General features: G+C 38.5%; 1 protein-coding gene across 3 annotated transcripts in view; it reads left to right on the forward strand.

Moving 5' to 3' along the window:
• GAS6 (growth arrest specific 6) overlaps nt 1–18,017 on the forward strand; it is a 391,979-nt gene that overhangs the window by 97,750 nt on the left and 276,212 nt on the right. For all 3 annotated transcript variants that reach the window (XM_053707678.1, XM_053707680.1, XM_053707679.1), the window contains exon 6: nt 16,739–16,861. In XM_053707678.1, coding sequence (XP_053563653.1) covers nt 16,739–16,861 — 123 coding nt within the window. The remainder of the gene's footprint in view (nt 1–16,738; nt 16,862–18,017) is intronic.

Genomic DNA, 18,017 nt, shown 5'->3' on the forward strand with positions numbered 1-18,017 from the left:
AAGGGCTTTACAAGGGCTTATTTAGACTGTAGACTTTTCTGGGCTAAATCGATTCATTATTAGCACATATTTAGCCTTGAGGAATCATTTTATCTGGGTATTTTGATATAATAATATCGGCAGGCACTGTATTAGACACCTTATTTCTTAGGGGCTTTCCCAAAGCATAAGCAGAGTCTCATTTTCGCGCCGGTGTGGCGCACTTGTTTTTGAGAGTCATGGCATGCAGTCGCATGTGAGAGGAGCTCTGATACTTAGAAAAGACTTTCTGAAGGCGTCATTTGGTATCGTATTCCCCTTTGGGCTTGGTTGGGTCTCAGCAAAGCAGATACCAGGGACTGTTAAGGGGTTAAAGCTTATAACGGCTCCGGTTCCGTTATTTTAAGGGTTAAAGCTTCCAAATTTGGTGTGCAATATTTTTAAGGCTTTAAGACACTGTGGTGAAAATTTGGTGATTTTTGAACAATTCCTTCATGTTTTTTCGCAATTGCAGTAACAAAGTGTGTTCAGTTTAAAATTTAAAGTGACAGTAACGGTTTTATTTTAAAACGTTTTTTGTACTTTCTTATCAAGTTTATGCCTGTTTAACATGTCTGAACTACCAGATAGACTGTGTTCTGAATGTGGGGAAGCCAGAATTCCTATTCATTTAAATAAATGTGATTTATGTGATAATGACAATGATGCCCAAGATGATTCCTCAAGTGAGGGGAGTAAGCATGGTACTGCATCATTCCCTCCTTCGTCTACACGAGTCTTGCCCACTCAGGAGGCCCCTAGTACATCTAGCGCGCCAATACTCCTTACTATGCAACAATTAACGGCTGTAATGGATAATTCTGTCAAAAACATTTTAGCCAAAATGAACCCTTGTCAGCGTAAGCGTGGCTGCTCTGTTTTAGTTACTGAAGAGCATGACGACGCTGATATTAATATCTCTGAAGGGCCCCTAATCCAATTTGAGGGGGCCAGGGAGGTTTTGTCTGAGGGAGAAATTACTGATTCAGGGAACATTTCTCATCAGGCTGAATCTGATGTGATTACATTTAAATTTAAGTTGGAACATCTCCGCATTTTGCTTAAGGAGGTATTATCCACTCTGGATGATTGTGAAAAGTTGGTCATTCCAGAGAAACTATGTAAAATGGACAAGTTCCTAGAGGTGCCGGGGCTCCCAGAAGCTTTTCCTATACCCAAGCGGGTGGCGGACATTGTTAATAAAGAATGGGAAAGGCCCGGTATTCCTTTCGTCCCTCCCCCCATATTTAAAAAATTGTTTCCTATGGTCGACCCCAGAAAGGACTTATGGCAGTCAGTCCCCAAGGTCGAGGGAGCGGTTTCTACTTTAAACAAACGCACCACTATACCCATAGAGGATAGTTGTGCTTTCAAAGATCCTATGGATAAAAAATTAGAAGGTTTGCTTAAAAAGATGTTTGTTCAGCAGGGTTACCTTCTACAACCCATTTCATGCATTGTCCCTGTCACTACAGCTGCATATTTCTGGTTTGATGAACTGATTAAGGTGCTCGATAGTGATTCTCCTCCTTATGAGGAGATTATGGACAGAATCAATGCTCTCAAATTGGCTAATTCTTTCACTCTAGACGCCACTTTGCAAGTGGCTAGGTTAGCGGCTAAGAATTCTGGGTTTGCTATTGTGGCGCGCAGAGCGCTTTGGTTGAAATCTTGGTCGGCTGATGCGTCTTCCAAGAACAAGTTACTAAACATTCCTTTCAAGGGGAAAACGCTGTTTGGCCCTGACTTGAAAGAGATTATCTCTGATATCACTGGGGGTAAGGGCCACGCCCTTCCTCAGGATAGGCCTTTCAAGGCAAAAAATAGACCTAATTTTCGTCCCTTTCGCAAAAACGGACCAGCCCAAAGTGCTACGTCCTCTAAGCAAGAGGGTAATACTTCTCAAGCCAAGCCAGCTTGGAGACCAATGCAAGGCTGGAACAAGGGAAAGCAGGCCAAGAAACCTGTCACTGCTACCAAGACAGCATGAAATATTGGCCCCCGATCCGGGACCGGATCTGGTGGGGGGCAGACTCTCTCTCTTCGCTCAGGCTTGGGCAAGAGATGTTCTGGATCCTTGGGCACTAGAAATAGTCTCCCAGGGTTATCTTCTGGAATTCAAGGGACTTCCCCCAAGGGGGAGGTTCCACAGGTCTCAGTTGTCTTCAGACCACATAAAAAGACAGGCGTTCTTACATTGTGTAGAAGACCTGTTAAAAATGGGAGTGATTCATCCTGTTCCATTAAGAGAACAAGGGATGGGGTTCTACTCCAATCTGTTCATAGTTCCCAAAAAAGAGGGAACGTTCAGACCAATCTTAGATCTCAAGATCTTAAACAAATTTCTCAAGGTCCCATCGTTCAAGATGGAAACCATTCGAACTATCCTTCCTTCCATCCAGGAAGGTCAATTCATGACCACGGTGGATTTAAAGGATGCGTATCTACATATTCCTATCCACAAGGAACATCATCGGTTCCTAAGGTTTGCATTCCTGGACAAACATTACCAGTTTGTGGCGCTTCCTTTCGGATTAGCCACTGCTCCAAGGATTTTCACAAAGGTACTAGGGTCCCTTCTAGCGGTACTAAGACCAAGGGGCATTGCAGTAGTACCTTACCTGGACGACATTCTGATTCAAGCGTCGTCCCTCCCTCGAGCAAAGGCTCACACGGACATCGTCCTGGCCTTTCTCAGATCTCACGGCTGGAAAGTGAACGTGGAAAAGAGTTCTCTATCCCCGTCAACAAGGGTTCCCTTCTTGGGAACAATTATAGACTCCTCAGAAATGAGGATTTTTCTAACAGAGGCCAGAAAGACAAAACTTCTGGACTCTTGTCGGATACTTCATTCCGTTCCTCTTCCTTCCGTAGCTCAGTGCATGGAAGTGATCGGGTTGATGGTAGCGGCAATGGACATAGTTCCTTTTGCGCGCATTCATCTAAGACCATTACAACTGTGCATGCTCAGTCAGTGGAATGGGGACTATACAGACTTGTCTCCAAAGATACAAGCAAATCAGAGGACCAGAGACTCACTCCGTTGGTGGCTGTCCCTGGACAACCTGTCACGAGGGATGACATTCCGCAGACCAGAGTGGGTCATTGTCACGACCGACGCCAGTCTGATGGGCTGGGGCGCGGTCTGGGGATCCCTGAAAGCTCAGGGTCTTTGGTCTCGGGAAGAATCTCTTCTACCGATAAATATTCTGGAACTGAGAGCGATATTCAATGCTCTCAAGGCTTGGCCTCAGCTAGCGAGGACCAAGTTCATACGGTTTCAATCAGACAACATGACGACTGTTGCGTACATCAACCATCAGGGGGGAACAAGGAGTTCCCTAGCGATGGAAGAAGTGACCAAGATTATTCTATGGGCGGAGTCTCACTCCTGCCACCTGTCTGCTATCCACATCCCGGGAGTGGAAAATTGGGAAGCGGATTTTCTGAGTCGTCAGACATTGCATCCGGGGGAGTGGGAACTCCATCCGGAAATCTTTGCCCAAGTCACTCAACTATGGGGCATTCCAGACATGGATCTGATGGCCTCTCGTCAGAACTTCAAAGTTCCCTGCTACGGGTCCAGATCCAGGGATCCCAAGGCGGCTCTAGTGGATGCACTAGTAGCACCTTGGACCTTCAAACTAGCTTATGTGTTCCCGCCGTTTCCTCTCATCCCCAGGCTGGTAGCCAGGATCAATCAGGAGAGGGCGTCGGTGATCTTGATAGCTCCTGCGTGGCCACGCAGGACTTGGTATGCAGATCTGGTGAATATGTCATCGGCTCCACCTTGGAAGCTACCTTTGAGACGAGACCTTCTTGTTCAGGGTCCGTTCGAACATCCGAATCTGGTTTCACTCCAGCTGACTGCTTGGAGATTGAACGCTTGATTTTATCGAAGCGAGGTTTCTCAGATTCTGTTATCGATACTCTTGTTCAGGCCAGAAAGCCTGTAACTAGAAAGATTTACCACAAAATTTGGAAAAAATATATCTGTTGGTGTGAATCTAAAGGATTCCCTTGGGACAAGGTTAAGATTCCTAGGATTCTATCCTTCCTTCAAGAAGGATTGGAAAAAGGATTATCGGCAAGTTCCCTGAAGGGACAGATTTCTGCCTTGTCGGTGTTACTTCACAAAAAACTGGCAGCTGTGCCAGATGTTCAAGCCTTTGTTCAGGCTCTGGTTAGAATCAAGCCTGTTTACAAACCTTTGACTCCTCCTTGGAGTCTCAATTTAGTTCTTTCAGTTCTTCAGGGGGTTCCGTTTGAACCCTTACATTCCGTAGATATTAAGTTATTATCTTGGAAAGTTTTGTTTTTAGTTGCAATTTCTTCTGCTAGAAGAGTTTCAGAATTATCTGCTCTGCAGTGTTCTCCTCCTTATCTGGTGTTCCATGCAGATAAGGTGGTTTTACGTACTAAACCTGGTTTTCTTCCAAAAGTTGTTTCTAACAAAAACATTAACCAGGACATTATCGTACCTTCTCTGTGTCCGAAACCAGTTTCAAAGAAGGAACGCTTGTTGCACAATTTGGATGTTGTTCGCGCTCTAAAATTCTATTTAGATGCTACAAAGGATTTTAGACAAACATCTTCCTTGTTTGTTGTTTATTCAGGTAAAAGGAGAGGTCAAAAAGCAACTTCTACCTCTCTCTCTTTTTGGATTAAAAGCATCATCAGATTGGCTTACGAGACTGCCGGACGGCAGCCTCCCGAAAGAATCACAGCTCATTCCACTAGGGCTGTGGCTTCCACATGGGCCTTCAAGAACGAGGCTTCTGTTGATCAGATATGTAGGGCAGCGACTTGGTCTTCACTGCACACTTTTACCAAATTTTACAAGTTTGATACTTTTGCTTCTTCTGAGGCTATTTTTGGGAGAAAGGTTTTGCAAGCCGTGGTGCCTTCCATTTAGGTGACCTGATTTGCTCCCTCCCTTCATCCGTGTCCTAAAGCTTTGGTATTGGTTCCCACAAGTAAGGATGACGCCGTGGACCGGACACACCTATGTTGGAGAAAACAGAATTTATGTTTACCTGATAAATTTCTTTCTCCAACGGTGTGTCCGGTCCACGGCCCGCCCTGGTTTTTTAATCAGGTCTGATAATTTTTTTTCTTTAACTACAGTCACCACGGTACCATATGGTTTCTCCTATGCTATTATTCCTCCTTAACGTCGGTCGAATGACTGGGGTAGGCGGAGCCTAGGAGGGATCATGTGACCAGCTTTGCTGGGCTCTTTGCCATTTCCTGTTGGGGAAGAGAATATCCCACAAGTAAGGATGACGCCGTGGACCGGACACACCGTTGGAGAAAGAGAAATTTATCAGGTAAACATAAATTCTGTTTTTTCACTGGTCGGGGCAGGGTTGCTTTAGGAAATTGTTCCTTTTGGACTTGTTCCTTTAGTGGTTCTCTTCTTCATTGAGACCTCTTGGATTGGATTTCTTCCTTTTTTGCGACATTATATAGTAAAGTCTTTTTGGGCTCCGGTTGGGGGGTCCTTCCCCGGTGTTGGGAATGCTCTGCATCTCTTTCTTGGAATAAGAGATCCTAGTGGTTGTCCACTCATTTGGTTCGGGTATTGCCATCCAGGTGGCATCCAAACCCATGTTTTACCGTCCTCTGACTTAGAATCTGAGGTGATGTGGAGTAATGATATGACTCTGTTTGGGTAACTTGTCTTCTCTGTTCCCCTTGTGTCTGGACCTCGGGGCTACCTGGGCAGCTAGCTCAGCATACTAATGCTATGAGGCTACTCTGTACTGTAGCAATCCGAGAGTTGCTAGTTCGATCCCAGGCGAGGTCTACTCAGCCTTTCCTCCTTTCGAGGTTGATAAAATGAGCAGCGCCTTGTGGTCTTTAGGGGGATTAGCTGCATTTTCAAGCACAGTCATGCTAATGTAGCTTGGACGCTGGTTAGCTCTTGTCCGTTTATGGCCCTGGCTCTTTGGAGTGTTGGGCTCCTGCAAGGGGTGGTTTCTTCCCTTTGGGTCGGGATTTGCAAGGGCTTCTTGCTCTTGTTGTTCTGGATTTTTTTCCTGGGAGGTCTGTTTTTTGATATCAGACGAGGAATTTATGTTCCTGGAAGATTGTTTAATCTAAACATTTGTGGGGCCCGGGCTTTTTGTCCTGATCTTGCGGTTGACGAGGGTTTTGCTTGATGTTTTCTCTTTGTGGATCCCGCTGTGGGATGTTTACCGGACCTTATGATCCTAGGACTGGCCTGGGGGTTCCAGTTTCTGGGATACTTGAGCTTAGCTTTTGTTCTGGCTGTTCTATTTTACAGATTAATGAAAAAAGATGTGGGCGAGAGAGTGCATTTAGACAGTAAAAGGTTGACGAATATGAAACCTGTACAAATTTTTATACCTCAAGTGGTCACATAGTATATAAACAACACTTATAATCAAATTGTTGTAGCGAAAAATAGTAACTGTGACAGGTTTCAAATAAAGAGATTCTTCACTTTTCCAGTTATGTTCGTATAAAACTTAGCTTTTATTTGAAAAAACGTGAGTAAAAGTAAATAATGGTACAGACCTGGAGAAGAATTCTTATTGACTTTGACAAACAAAGTGCTAAATACCTCCGACACCTGAAGGGGCGTCACTAGACACGTTTCGCCGTAGCATTCTCAATAGGAGAACTAGTAGCGGCCCCTGCAGTGAAAAGAAGTTCTGGAGTAGCAATTTTATTCCATAAAAATGTAGATTATAAAATTAATAACATCCAAACCGATTTAGAGGGTAGATATATTATCCTACATGTACAGCTGAATGGGTGTAACTATGTCTTATGTAATGTGTATGGACCAAATAAGTTCTCATCAGGCTTTTGGGATAATATTAAACAGAAGATATTTCCCATTTCAGGAGGGATTTTAATATGTATATCTGCCCTGAATTGGACAGACTGTCATTAAAAAAACAGCAGGGAATACCATAAAAGTGCAAAATATTTTAAGAAATGTATTCATGAATTAAGGTTAGTAGATATTTGGAGGTTGAAAAACCCGGACCAACAAAGCTTTACATGTGAATCAAAAGTGCATAAAACTTTTTCTAGAATATTTTATACTTTATTTTAATAAAACTGTAAAGTGCGAACTCACTGCCTTTCAACACTTTATCTGCCTAAGAGACCCTCAAACAAGATTTTTGTATTATTATAGTGGGCGTGTCCTCATCCATTCTAAGTCCAAAACAAAAATTGTTACAAAGGTGCATTCTAGTTTACAAGTTCAATAATGTAGGTGCAAACACTTTGAAATAGACAGTGGTGACCATGTTTGGGCATGCAAAGAGGCTCAGCGCTATAAAAACCCTGTCATAAAGGCAATTTTACCGGACTTATGTCTCCCAGTCCCTATCCATTCATCCATCGCTTTTCTCTGGTTCTAGGACTAGGCACATGTAGTTTCTTTCCACTTATGTTATCCCACTAATATGTGATCTCTTTCTGTTCTCCTTTTCTTCTACCAATGGGTTACTATTATGTAACAGCTCTCATATCTCATTATAATGGACCTATAATGACTTCTGGGACTTAGAAAGTGACTTTTCTGTTAACAGACCTTTAACACATTGACTGCCAGAGACATTTTAAGTGAACTGATCATGTTATTACAGTAGAGGCACATTTGTAATACTGATATTTATTTTGGCATCACAAAGTCTTATTACATTTATTAATGTGCAGAACATGATTATGGACTAGATTGTAGCTCAGAATGTATCCCATGTGGTATTCTACATGTTTAATGCTGAATACATTCAGAGGCTCATCTGTATTATAATTAAACATCTTTGCTTGAGGTGCTTTTCTCTATTTGTTTTAAAGGGATATGAAACCAAAAATGTTCTTTTGGGATTTAGACAGAGCATACCATTTTTAAAAAAAAGTTTCCAATTTACTACTATTCTGTGTTGAAGAGATATATCAACAAAAGATACCAAGAGAACGAAGAAAAATTGATAACAGAAGTAAATTAGAAAGTTTGTTTAAAATCACAATCTCTATCTGCATTGTGAATGAAACGTTTTGGGATTTATATCCCTTTTAATAAACTTTGGGTTACTGTCCCATTGAAAAATGATTGTGTAAAACAAACACCTTGTTTCGTACAAATATTTGTTGTTGTTTTTGTTGCATCTAGAAGAGGACATTTTAAACTGTATAAATCTTTATTATTGTTGCAATGCGGATTTTCCTGCCAGTTTGCCGCTATCCCACAAACCAGATCTGCATTTCCTTTTTGTTTCAAAATTAAAATAATCGGCTTTTTCAAGCCAAAAATATTTTAACATACTCAAGTCAAAATGAAACATTCCATTTTACTTCTCTTCTTAAATTGTGCTTGTTTTCTTGGTGTCCTTTGTGGAAGAGTATACCCAGGTAGGCTAATAGGAGCTTATGAGAGTGTATTTGTCTATAACAGATTTGTTTGCAACTATGTATAACTATATATTACTATAAACATTGCCTGACCTCACCTAGGATTACACTTTAACAAAGAATACCAAGAAAACTAAGCAAAATGGATAATAGAAGTAAGTTGGAAAGATGTCTAAAATGTCATGTTCTGTCTAATCCACTTAAAAGGACATGAAACATAGATTTGTTCTTTCATGATTCAGATAGAGAATACAAGTTAAACAACTTTCCAATTAACTTCAATAATCTAATTTGTTTCCTTCTCTTGGTATCTTTTGTTGAAAAGCATACCTAAGTAGGCTCATGAGTAGCAATGCAATACTGGATACTAGTTGTTTATTGGTGGCCGTAAATGTACCACATCACCTTTTTGTCATTGGCTCACCAAATGTGTTCAGCTAGCTCCCAATAGCTCATTGCTCTTTCAACAAAGGATACCATGAAAATGAAGCACATTTGATAATAAAAGTAAATTTGAAAGTTATTTAAAATAGTAGGCTCTATTTGAATCATGAAGGAAATATTTGGGATTCATATCCCTTTGTTTTATTTTGCATTTTATGTCCCTTTAAATAGGGCATTTTCATATGCATGATACATGTTTCACTTTAAAATCCCTTTAAATGTAGTCTTCAGAAGCTTGGCAAGAAAGGTTAGTATCACCTGAAGTACAGGAAGTAACTATTTGCTGTGTATCGATCAGTAATGCCCTGTCTTAAAACCAATATTTTCTTTCATTATTCAGATAGTGAATACAATTTTAAGCAACATTTCAATTTACTTCTTTTATCTAATTTGCTTCATTCTTTAGATATCCTTTGTAGAAGAAATAGCATTGCACATGGATGAGCCCATTACACCACCAATAAGCAGCTACTGACATCTATCTAGATATGTTTTTCAGTGAAGAATATCAAGATAATAAAGCAAATTAGATAATAGAAGTAAATTAGAAAGTTGTTTAAAATTGCATGCTCTTTTTTGTTTTTTTGGGGGTTTTATGTCCCTTTAATGATCTGACAAAAGCAATTGGTCCCACCTATCAGCTAATAATGTGCACTTTCTATGGTTTGTAGCAATAATTAAAACATTTCAATGTAATTATTTCAGCAAAACTTTTTTTTTTTCTTTAACAGGATTCTGAAAATAAAATAACAAATATTTCTATAAACATATTCAAGTCTACATTGTATCATTTATTGCTTTAAGTATTTCTTGTTAATGTAACTAGTTTATATTTTATGCTAGTTTTGTATTGTTTGTCAGCTAAACTTACATTTTGATTTTCAAATAGCCTTTATAAAAGAAACTCAATGCTATAGTAAGGTTATTCTATTTAGTAACCTTAGATCTATTTTTTATAGCAGTGCAAATAGTTAATCATTTCCCAGCACTAAAAACATTTCTGGTCAGCTGCCCAGTCAATTGTTCACGGAGTACAAAAAAATATCTAGGTGCTTATTTATTTTTTTTCTCACTTTCTTTCACAGTTTGTCATATTTCTGCGCTGATGATTGTGTTTACAAGAAACCTTGTGGTCTCTGGAGAGCAGATAGAGCACATGGCTTTACCAGAATAACACTGATTATATAAACTTAGTCAATTTGCAATTTTAAGTCATTTTATAGTATTTTTTATTAGTAGGTTTCATGCTTATTTTAGGCATTTTGCTATACATTTGTCTAAAGAGATTTTTATTTTGAAACTGCCTGAAAAAAAATATTTGATTATTGAATGTGTGAAACTGCTGGGATAGGATAGCACAAGGCAAGATTTTATCATTGAGCAATAAACGAAGACAAAAAAGCTTGATATGCTGAGTACACTGATACTAGCTGTTTATAACTTCTTCATCCATTAGCTTCCAATAAAGTGCTGTGAGGTCTACCTTCTGTGGCAGTCAAGGAGTTAATGAGCATGCTCAGACATTATTTGTACTGTTCCAACGCACTAGAGAAAATGTATAGGTATAATATGTTGGTAGATTAAAGGGACAGTTAACACAAAAATTGTAATCGTTTAAAAAGATAGATGACGTCTTTACTACCCATTCCCTCAGCTTTGCACAACCAGCATTGTTATATTAATATACTTTATAACATTTAAACCTCTAAATTTCTGCCTCTTTCTAAGCCACTAAAGGTAGCCTCTTATCACATGCTTTTTTTATTAGCTTTTCACAACAGGAGACTGCTAGTTCATGTGGGCCATATAGATAACATTGTTCTCATGCCCCATGGGTTGTGGATGACACTGCACTAATTGACTAAAATGCAAGTCAATCGATAATAAATGGGATCAGGGGGCTGTCAAAAGAGGCTTAGATACAAGGTAATCACTTAATTAAAAAGTATATTAATACAACTATGATGGTTATGCAAAACTGAGTAAGGGGTAATAAAGGGATTATCTATCTTTTTAAACAATGGAACATTTTAAAGTTAACTGTCCCTTTAAAGGGACTGGGACTTGTAACTGCATAAAATGAAGGGCATAGATGGGCATTATCTTAGATGGATAGTATGCCCTTAATCTCTCCCATTGCCCAAAGAGAGAGAGAAAACAGTCCAATGCTTCATTCTTCCATACCATGTTCACAAATGATTATTTCTCTGTAGAAGTTATCATATGATCAGAGGTGTGGTTTTGTCTAGACTCTAGACCAAAGAAAGTGGTTACCACTTTGTTTTTTAAACAATTTCGTTCAACTATGTTACCTATGAAAGCAATCTGTGACCACTCCACAAAGAAAGCACTTGTTCTAAGATTTGTATGAACTTATTTCAGATTATCCAAATTATACTTCTTTAAAATCCTTGGGCAGTTAGTGATCCAAAATTACACTCCTAAGTCAGTGCAAAGTTCTGCCATGAAGTAAAGGAATTTACACTTCACTTTATACCGGTGAAACTCAAAAATTAGAATATTGTGCAAAAGTTAATTTATTTTACTAATGCAACTTAAAAGGTGATATATGAGAGAGACTCATTACATGCAAAGCAAGATAGTTCAAGCTGTGATTTGTCATAATTGTGATGATTATGGCTTACAGCTCATGAAAACCCCAAATCCACAATCTCAGAAAATTAGAATATTGTGAAAAGGTGCAATATTCTAGGCTCAAAGTGTCCCACTCTAATCAGCTAATTAAGCTATAACACCTGCAAACGGTTCCTGAGCCTTTAAATGGTCTCAGTCTGGTTCAGTAGGAATTGCAATCATGGGAAAGACTGCTGACCTGACAGTTGTGCAGAAAACCATCATTGACACCTTCGATAAGGGGCAAAGCCTCAAAATGTAATTGCAAAAGAAGTTGGATGTTCCCAAAGTGCTGTTTCAAAGCACATTAATAGAAAGTTATGTGGAAGGGAAAAGTGTGGAAGAAAAAGGTGCACAAGCAGCAGGGATGACCATAGCCTGGAGAGGATTGTCAGGAAAAGGCCATTCAAAAGTGTTGGGGACTTTCACAAGAGCCACCACACATAGACGGATCCTGGACATGGGCTTCAAATGTCGTATTCCTCTTGTCAAGCCACTGAACAAACAATGTCAGAAGCGTCTTACCTGGGCTAAAGAAAAACAAACCTGGTCTGTTGCTCAGTGGTCCAAAGTCCTTTTTTCTGATGAGAGCAAATTTTGCATCTCATTTGGAAACCAAGGACCCAGAGTATGGAGGAAGAATGGAGAGGCACACATTGCAAGATGCTTGAAGTCCAGTGTGAAGTTTCCACAGTCTGTGTTGATTTGGGGAGCCATGTCATCTGCTGGTGTTGGTCCACTGTGCTTCATTATGTCCAGGGTCAACGCAGCCATCTACCAGGAGATTTTGGAGCACATCATGCTTCCTTCCGCAGATGAGCTCTATGGGAATGCTGACTTCATTTTCCAGCAGGACTTGGCACCTGCCCACACTGCCAAAAGCACCAAAACCTGGTTAAATGACCGTGGGATTACTGTGCTTGATTGGTCAGCAAACTCGGCTGAACTAAACCCCATAGAAAATCTATGGGGCATTGCCAAGAGAAAGATGAGACATGAGACCGAACAATGCAGAAGAGCTGAAGGCCGCTTTTGAAGCACCCTGGTCTTCCATAACACCTCAGCAGTGCCACAGGCTGATAGCTTCCATGCCACGCCGCATTGAGGCACTAATACTGAGTACATATATTATGCATGCTTATACTTTTCAGAGGTCCGATATTGTTCTACAGGTATGTACAATCCTTGTTTTATTGATTGCATGTAATATTCTAATTTTCTGAGATTGTGGATTTGGGGTTTTTATGAGCTCTAAGCCATAATCATTAAAATTATGACAAATCACGGCTTGAACGATCTTGCTTTGCATGTAATGAGTCTTTCTCATATATTAGTTTCACCTTTTAAGTTGCATTAGTGAAATAAATGAACTTTTGCACAATATTCTAATTTTTGGAGTTTCAACTGTATTTATTCTTATACCTTTTTAAAACACTGCATTTTGTATGATACAGTGAAAATAACAACAGACTTTTGGTTGTTATGTAGTTATAAGAGTCAGTCGATTGCTGTTTGGAAAGAATCTTGATGAATAATGTCTAAAATCAGTTCAGACAGAAAAGATTTTTTTTCCTCTTTTGATCTACAGTACATGCAGGTCGTTATCTTACATCTTTGGGACCTGTCTTCACGTGCCCACACTGAACTTGTTTGTTAAAAGTTTTATAATAATGTATTTTCTTTTATACTTAGCCATTGTGAAGCAATAGAACTTGAATTTCCAGTTGATTTTCTTTTTCATGAACGAGCCTTAATATGAAGATTTAAAAATAAATAAAAATGCCATTGAAAAAAAAAATGCGTTGAATCCATTAAAGGATGCTTTATGAAAAAAATAAAATTATAGTTTTTAAACTTAAATTACTGGTGTTAACATCCTGAGGGTAGTACCCCATGCATTATTATTATAAGTGCAAATACTGATGTTGTTTAAGGAAGAGGGTTAACTGATGGTCTCCATAAAATGTTGGATATGGAGCTACGTGGAACCATGATTAGACCTCAGATAAGACCTAGGTCCTGCAGTACCCTGTCAGCCACACGCCTATATAAGCTCTCTAATCAGTCCCTCAGTAAGTCCCATTCACACATAATACCATAGATCAGACCAAATCTGCAGCTTCTCTAAGACTCATGCCCACATTAGTTGTTAGTTCTGCAACATGCTCATTTTTATCACCATATATCTGCTCTTTTTGTTTGTGTCTTAACAAAGTGTCTTCCCATTTAGTAGCAGATGTTAGATCAGTCCAGGCCCCTCCACTGTGTTAAATAATTGTAGACACACACACAACTTAAATAGATGTTAAAAAGTAAATACATGCTAGACATAGTGATGTATTAATAGCAAAGATTGGCCTTTGTGCAAACATGGCTGCATGGAAAACCTTCTGAATAATCATGTGTTCCACACAGCCTTGTTTGTGCAGTCTCTTTTATTGGCTGTTTTATGTATTTACCTAACTGTCCTCAGAGGATAGATGAGGGGAAGCTTGAGTTAAAACATGGCAGTGCCCATTGCTCTATAGAAACTCAGTGGAATTTAAAAAAAAACAACAATTTTCAGAGCTTAATTTCAGACAATGGGGACAAAATAATGAAAGTATAATTTAAATGGTTTAACTACACACACTTAAACATTCTATATTACAATTTTATACTGTTTAATATCTCTTTAAAGGGATGACAGATCTTAAACTACAAACAAATTACAACGTAAGCCTATTTCTTAAAAAGGAGAAGAAAAAAAACCTATATTTTGAATTGTGATTTGGAATTTGAGTCTGATTTATGTCCTGAGGTGAAGGATGCTCACACACTGGCTAAATTGTGCTTTGTTCACACACACCCTTAATATTCTAGACTGTCTTTCTGGGCCTTGCCTACAACTCCCATCTGGCTGGATACTGTGGTTTAACCTCCTCCCACAAGGGGTGCAGCATCTGGAGAATGTTCTTTCCTTGACCTTCTTTAGCCTCCTTGTTTATCTGATCAGCAAATCCTTCAGGTCCCTTGCTGTGAGTTTGAGGGGAACCTAGCTAATTTTATGATTTTAACATTTCTGACATTAGGAGGACCCAAGGAATATATCAGAGGAAAAAATATTCCTAGCTAGTCAGAGCAGGGCAAACTCCTTTATGATTTACCAGTTGCATTAATGCATATTATTTTTCCTTTGTGTCCTTATTTTCCATTATATTTATGTGGTATTGCTAGGTTGTGTCCACTGCCTTGAGTTCTTACCTCGTGTTGGTAGTGGTCATTGTAGGTTTCTTGCTGCAGTGGCATGGCTTCCAGAGTCATTGCCACGGACAGGTGCTGCACTTTTGTTCTTCCTGCGTGGTGTTCTCAGTGTACTATACACACCCTGACTGGCTTCACCTCACTGATGTGTTATGTGGTGCACTATTCTGCTGGGCACATACTATCACAGACTTGTCGGGACAGAGTGAGTACAGGCTGTGAACAGTGTCACAAGAGGCTAGGGCAGTAAAGCAAGAGGAGTCTCCAGAAATTTAAATTCCCTTCTTAACGTATATTACTGGACAGCTGGCTAAAGTACTGGATTGCCTGGTGTGATACATTAATGCATCAATGATATAGCTGCATTGTTGGTACAAATCTGAATTTTATTGCTTGTTCAACGGTATCTTTCATTGGGGTTCCAGAAAAGTGTATGAAACCTAGGTGCCAGCCAAACTAATAAGGAACCAATCACACATTTATATTGTAATCTAAGTAAAAAAAAAAAATATATATATATATATAATTATATATATATATATATATATATATATATATATATATATATATATATATATATATATATATATATATATATATATATATATGTGTGTGTATATATATATATATATACACGAACAGAAGTAATACACTAAAGTAAATACATCATTATTGTTCACAGTTGTTTCATTAGGTTTTTTTTTACGTTTAAGTAATTGTCCTTTCCTATAAAAGATTCTGTACATTTTATGCTTAGTTTAACACATAATCCAGATAGTTTAAAATGTTATCATAGATCCCTATAGACTAAATTTGAGGATATCACTGGTTATCTTTTGGAAAGTCATGAAGTCATGGAATGAATTATCACAGGAGTGGTTAAAAATGTAATATTAAACTTTCACGATTCAGACAGAGCTTGCAATTCTATAAAACTTTTCATTTTAATTCTATTATGATATTTCCATGTCTCTTTAGGTTTATACTCTATCAACGGATACCATGAGAATAAAGCACATTTTATAATAGAAGTAAATTTGTTCCCAGTGCTCCACTTTACCTGCTGGAGTGTATTAAATTGTTTACAAATAGATCCTTAACTTTTTATCAGCATTTTAAATTGATGATTTTGCCTGTATTATCCCTACCTATACTGAATGTTTATATACTTAAAGGGACAGTCAAGTCCAAAAAACACTTTCATGATTCAAATAGAGCATGTCATTTTCCAATTTACTTTTATCACTTTTTTTTTTAAATCAATTTTGCTTTGTTCTCTTGGTATTCTTAATTGAAAGCTAAACCCTTTTAAGTATTGACTATAAAATAGCTGTGTAAAAATAGCCAACAGAAGAAATTAGACTCCTAGTGGGGGTTAGAAATGATAACGTTCATTTTCAATTGTTCTCTCAAGTATTTGGCTTTGGTATACAGACAGATAATATAAAGAAGCATGTGTGTGTGTGTACAGAAGGGGATACAATAAAGATCTCTGATTTTTCTGAAAGTTGAAGCTGTCTCATTTTATTATGTTGTGATTTCAAAGAACAAAACCAGCTATTTTATATACAAAACTAAACCTGAAGATGAAAATTATCGTACATTTTATGCTCTGCATCTGGTCATTGGAAACACATTAAGAAAAAAGCAATTTTACAGTATACTGTCCCTTTAATGTTTTTAAATGCTATAAACAGTTGGTTTGCAAACCTGTCCTCGGGCCTCCCCAACATGTCAGGTTTTCAGGATTACCTTGGATGAGAACGGGTAAAATAACCTTGTTTACTAATCAGCTGATTATTTCACCTGTGCTCCAGTTCAAATATCCTCAAAATGTGGCCTGTTAGGGAGGCCTGAGCACAGGTTTGAAAACCACTGCTATAAACCTCGGTTAAGTGAAGTATGTGTTACAAGCTGGTGTCACATGCAGACACATCCGTGATGAGCTTTAGAGAAAATCAAAAAGAAATTTCAGTGAAGTGAAATGTTTATATCTTTACAGATTTGCAAGACCAATGTTCTCCAGACCCATGTCACAAGACTGGTTCCAGCTTATGCACAGATCTGCGCGGGGATTTCTACTGTCATTGCAAAAGAGGATGGACAGGGAAGACGTGCAACAAAGGTATCTGATCAAACCTTGTTTTGCACATGAAACAGATGCACAAAAACGCTGTTGTCATGTTTTTCAAAGAACAGTGTTTAAGAATGGAAAGTACCAGTAATCAAACTAGATACGTTTTGGTTCAAGTATTAACAGAAATGGCAACAAGAAAACAGTCAAGGGAAGAGAAAAAGTATTCAGCAATTTAAAGGGACATTTGTTATTTTTCATATATAAATACTTAGTGTATATATAAGCAAATAAGCACTGCAGTGCAAAAGGTCACAACACAAACTAGAGGTGTTTGAAGGGACATTGGCCTGTAAATTTTTCTCTCCTTTAATTGTTTCCCATTTGATCTATTTCACCATCTGGAACATATTAAATTGTTTACAGATATCTAATGTACTGTTAATACTGGAAAATGTTCTATAGAAAAACTATGTAATAAAAGATAGCAACAGAAACCGGTCTTCTGTCGGGATGGGAGAGAGCCCATCCGATGTAAAACATGTTCATGCAGCTACTTTGAAATGTTTCTTCAGAGTCAGACAATTTTTTTGTACATAGATTCCTGTTACTATGGGCTCCATTCCAGCCCAAAAATAAAGGGAATAAAAGTTCTTTGCTGGGGACAGACAGAGCTCAATTGCTTGCCCTAAATAATTGTGCCCAGCTCACCCAGGATCTACCCGCTTTTCCCACACTTTTGCCTTTCACAGAACAGAACTTCCCTGCATTATATTAGTTGGATCCCTTTTCAAAAGGACACAAACACTTAAGAAAAGGATATTTGATAAATAATAATAAAATTATTATTTAATGAAATAGAGCATTAAATTTTTACTTATACAAATCACAAAAAAACTGCAGTATTTATGGGTTAAACAGTGCTGGTCTTGAATGTATTAGGTAATCCTTAAAGGGACAGTAAACATCTTGAGATATTTTTTATAAAATATGTATAATGAAAACCACTTTGCAATATGTTTTTTTTATTATTTCTTTCTTTCATAAGATGAAAAGATTTTATAGGTGTACATAACGTGTGGGATATACTTTCCGCTTCCAGGTGGAGGTCAAGAACCCTCACAAAATCATTTAATCCCTCCCACCTCCACTCCCTCTCCAGCTAGTTCTTGGCCTCCGAGGTGAGAGGTTGAGTGAGGTGCTCTGC

The sequence above is a fragment of the Bombina bombina genome, chromosome 3, assembly GCF_027579735.1.
Source record: "Bombina bombina isolate aBomBom1 chromosome 3, aBomBom1.pri, whole genome shotgun sequence".
In the NCBI taxonomy this organism is placed as follows: domain Eukaryota; kingdom Metazoa; phylum Chordata; class Amphibia; order Anura; family Bombinatoridae; genus Bombina; species Bombina bombina.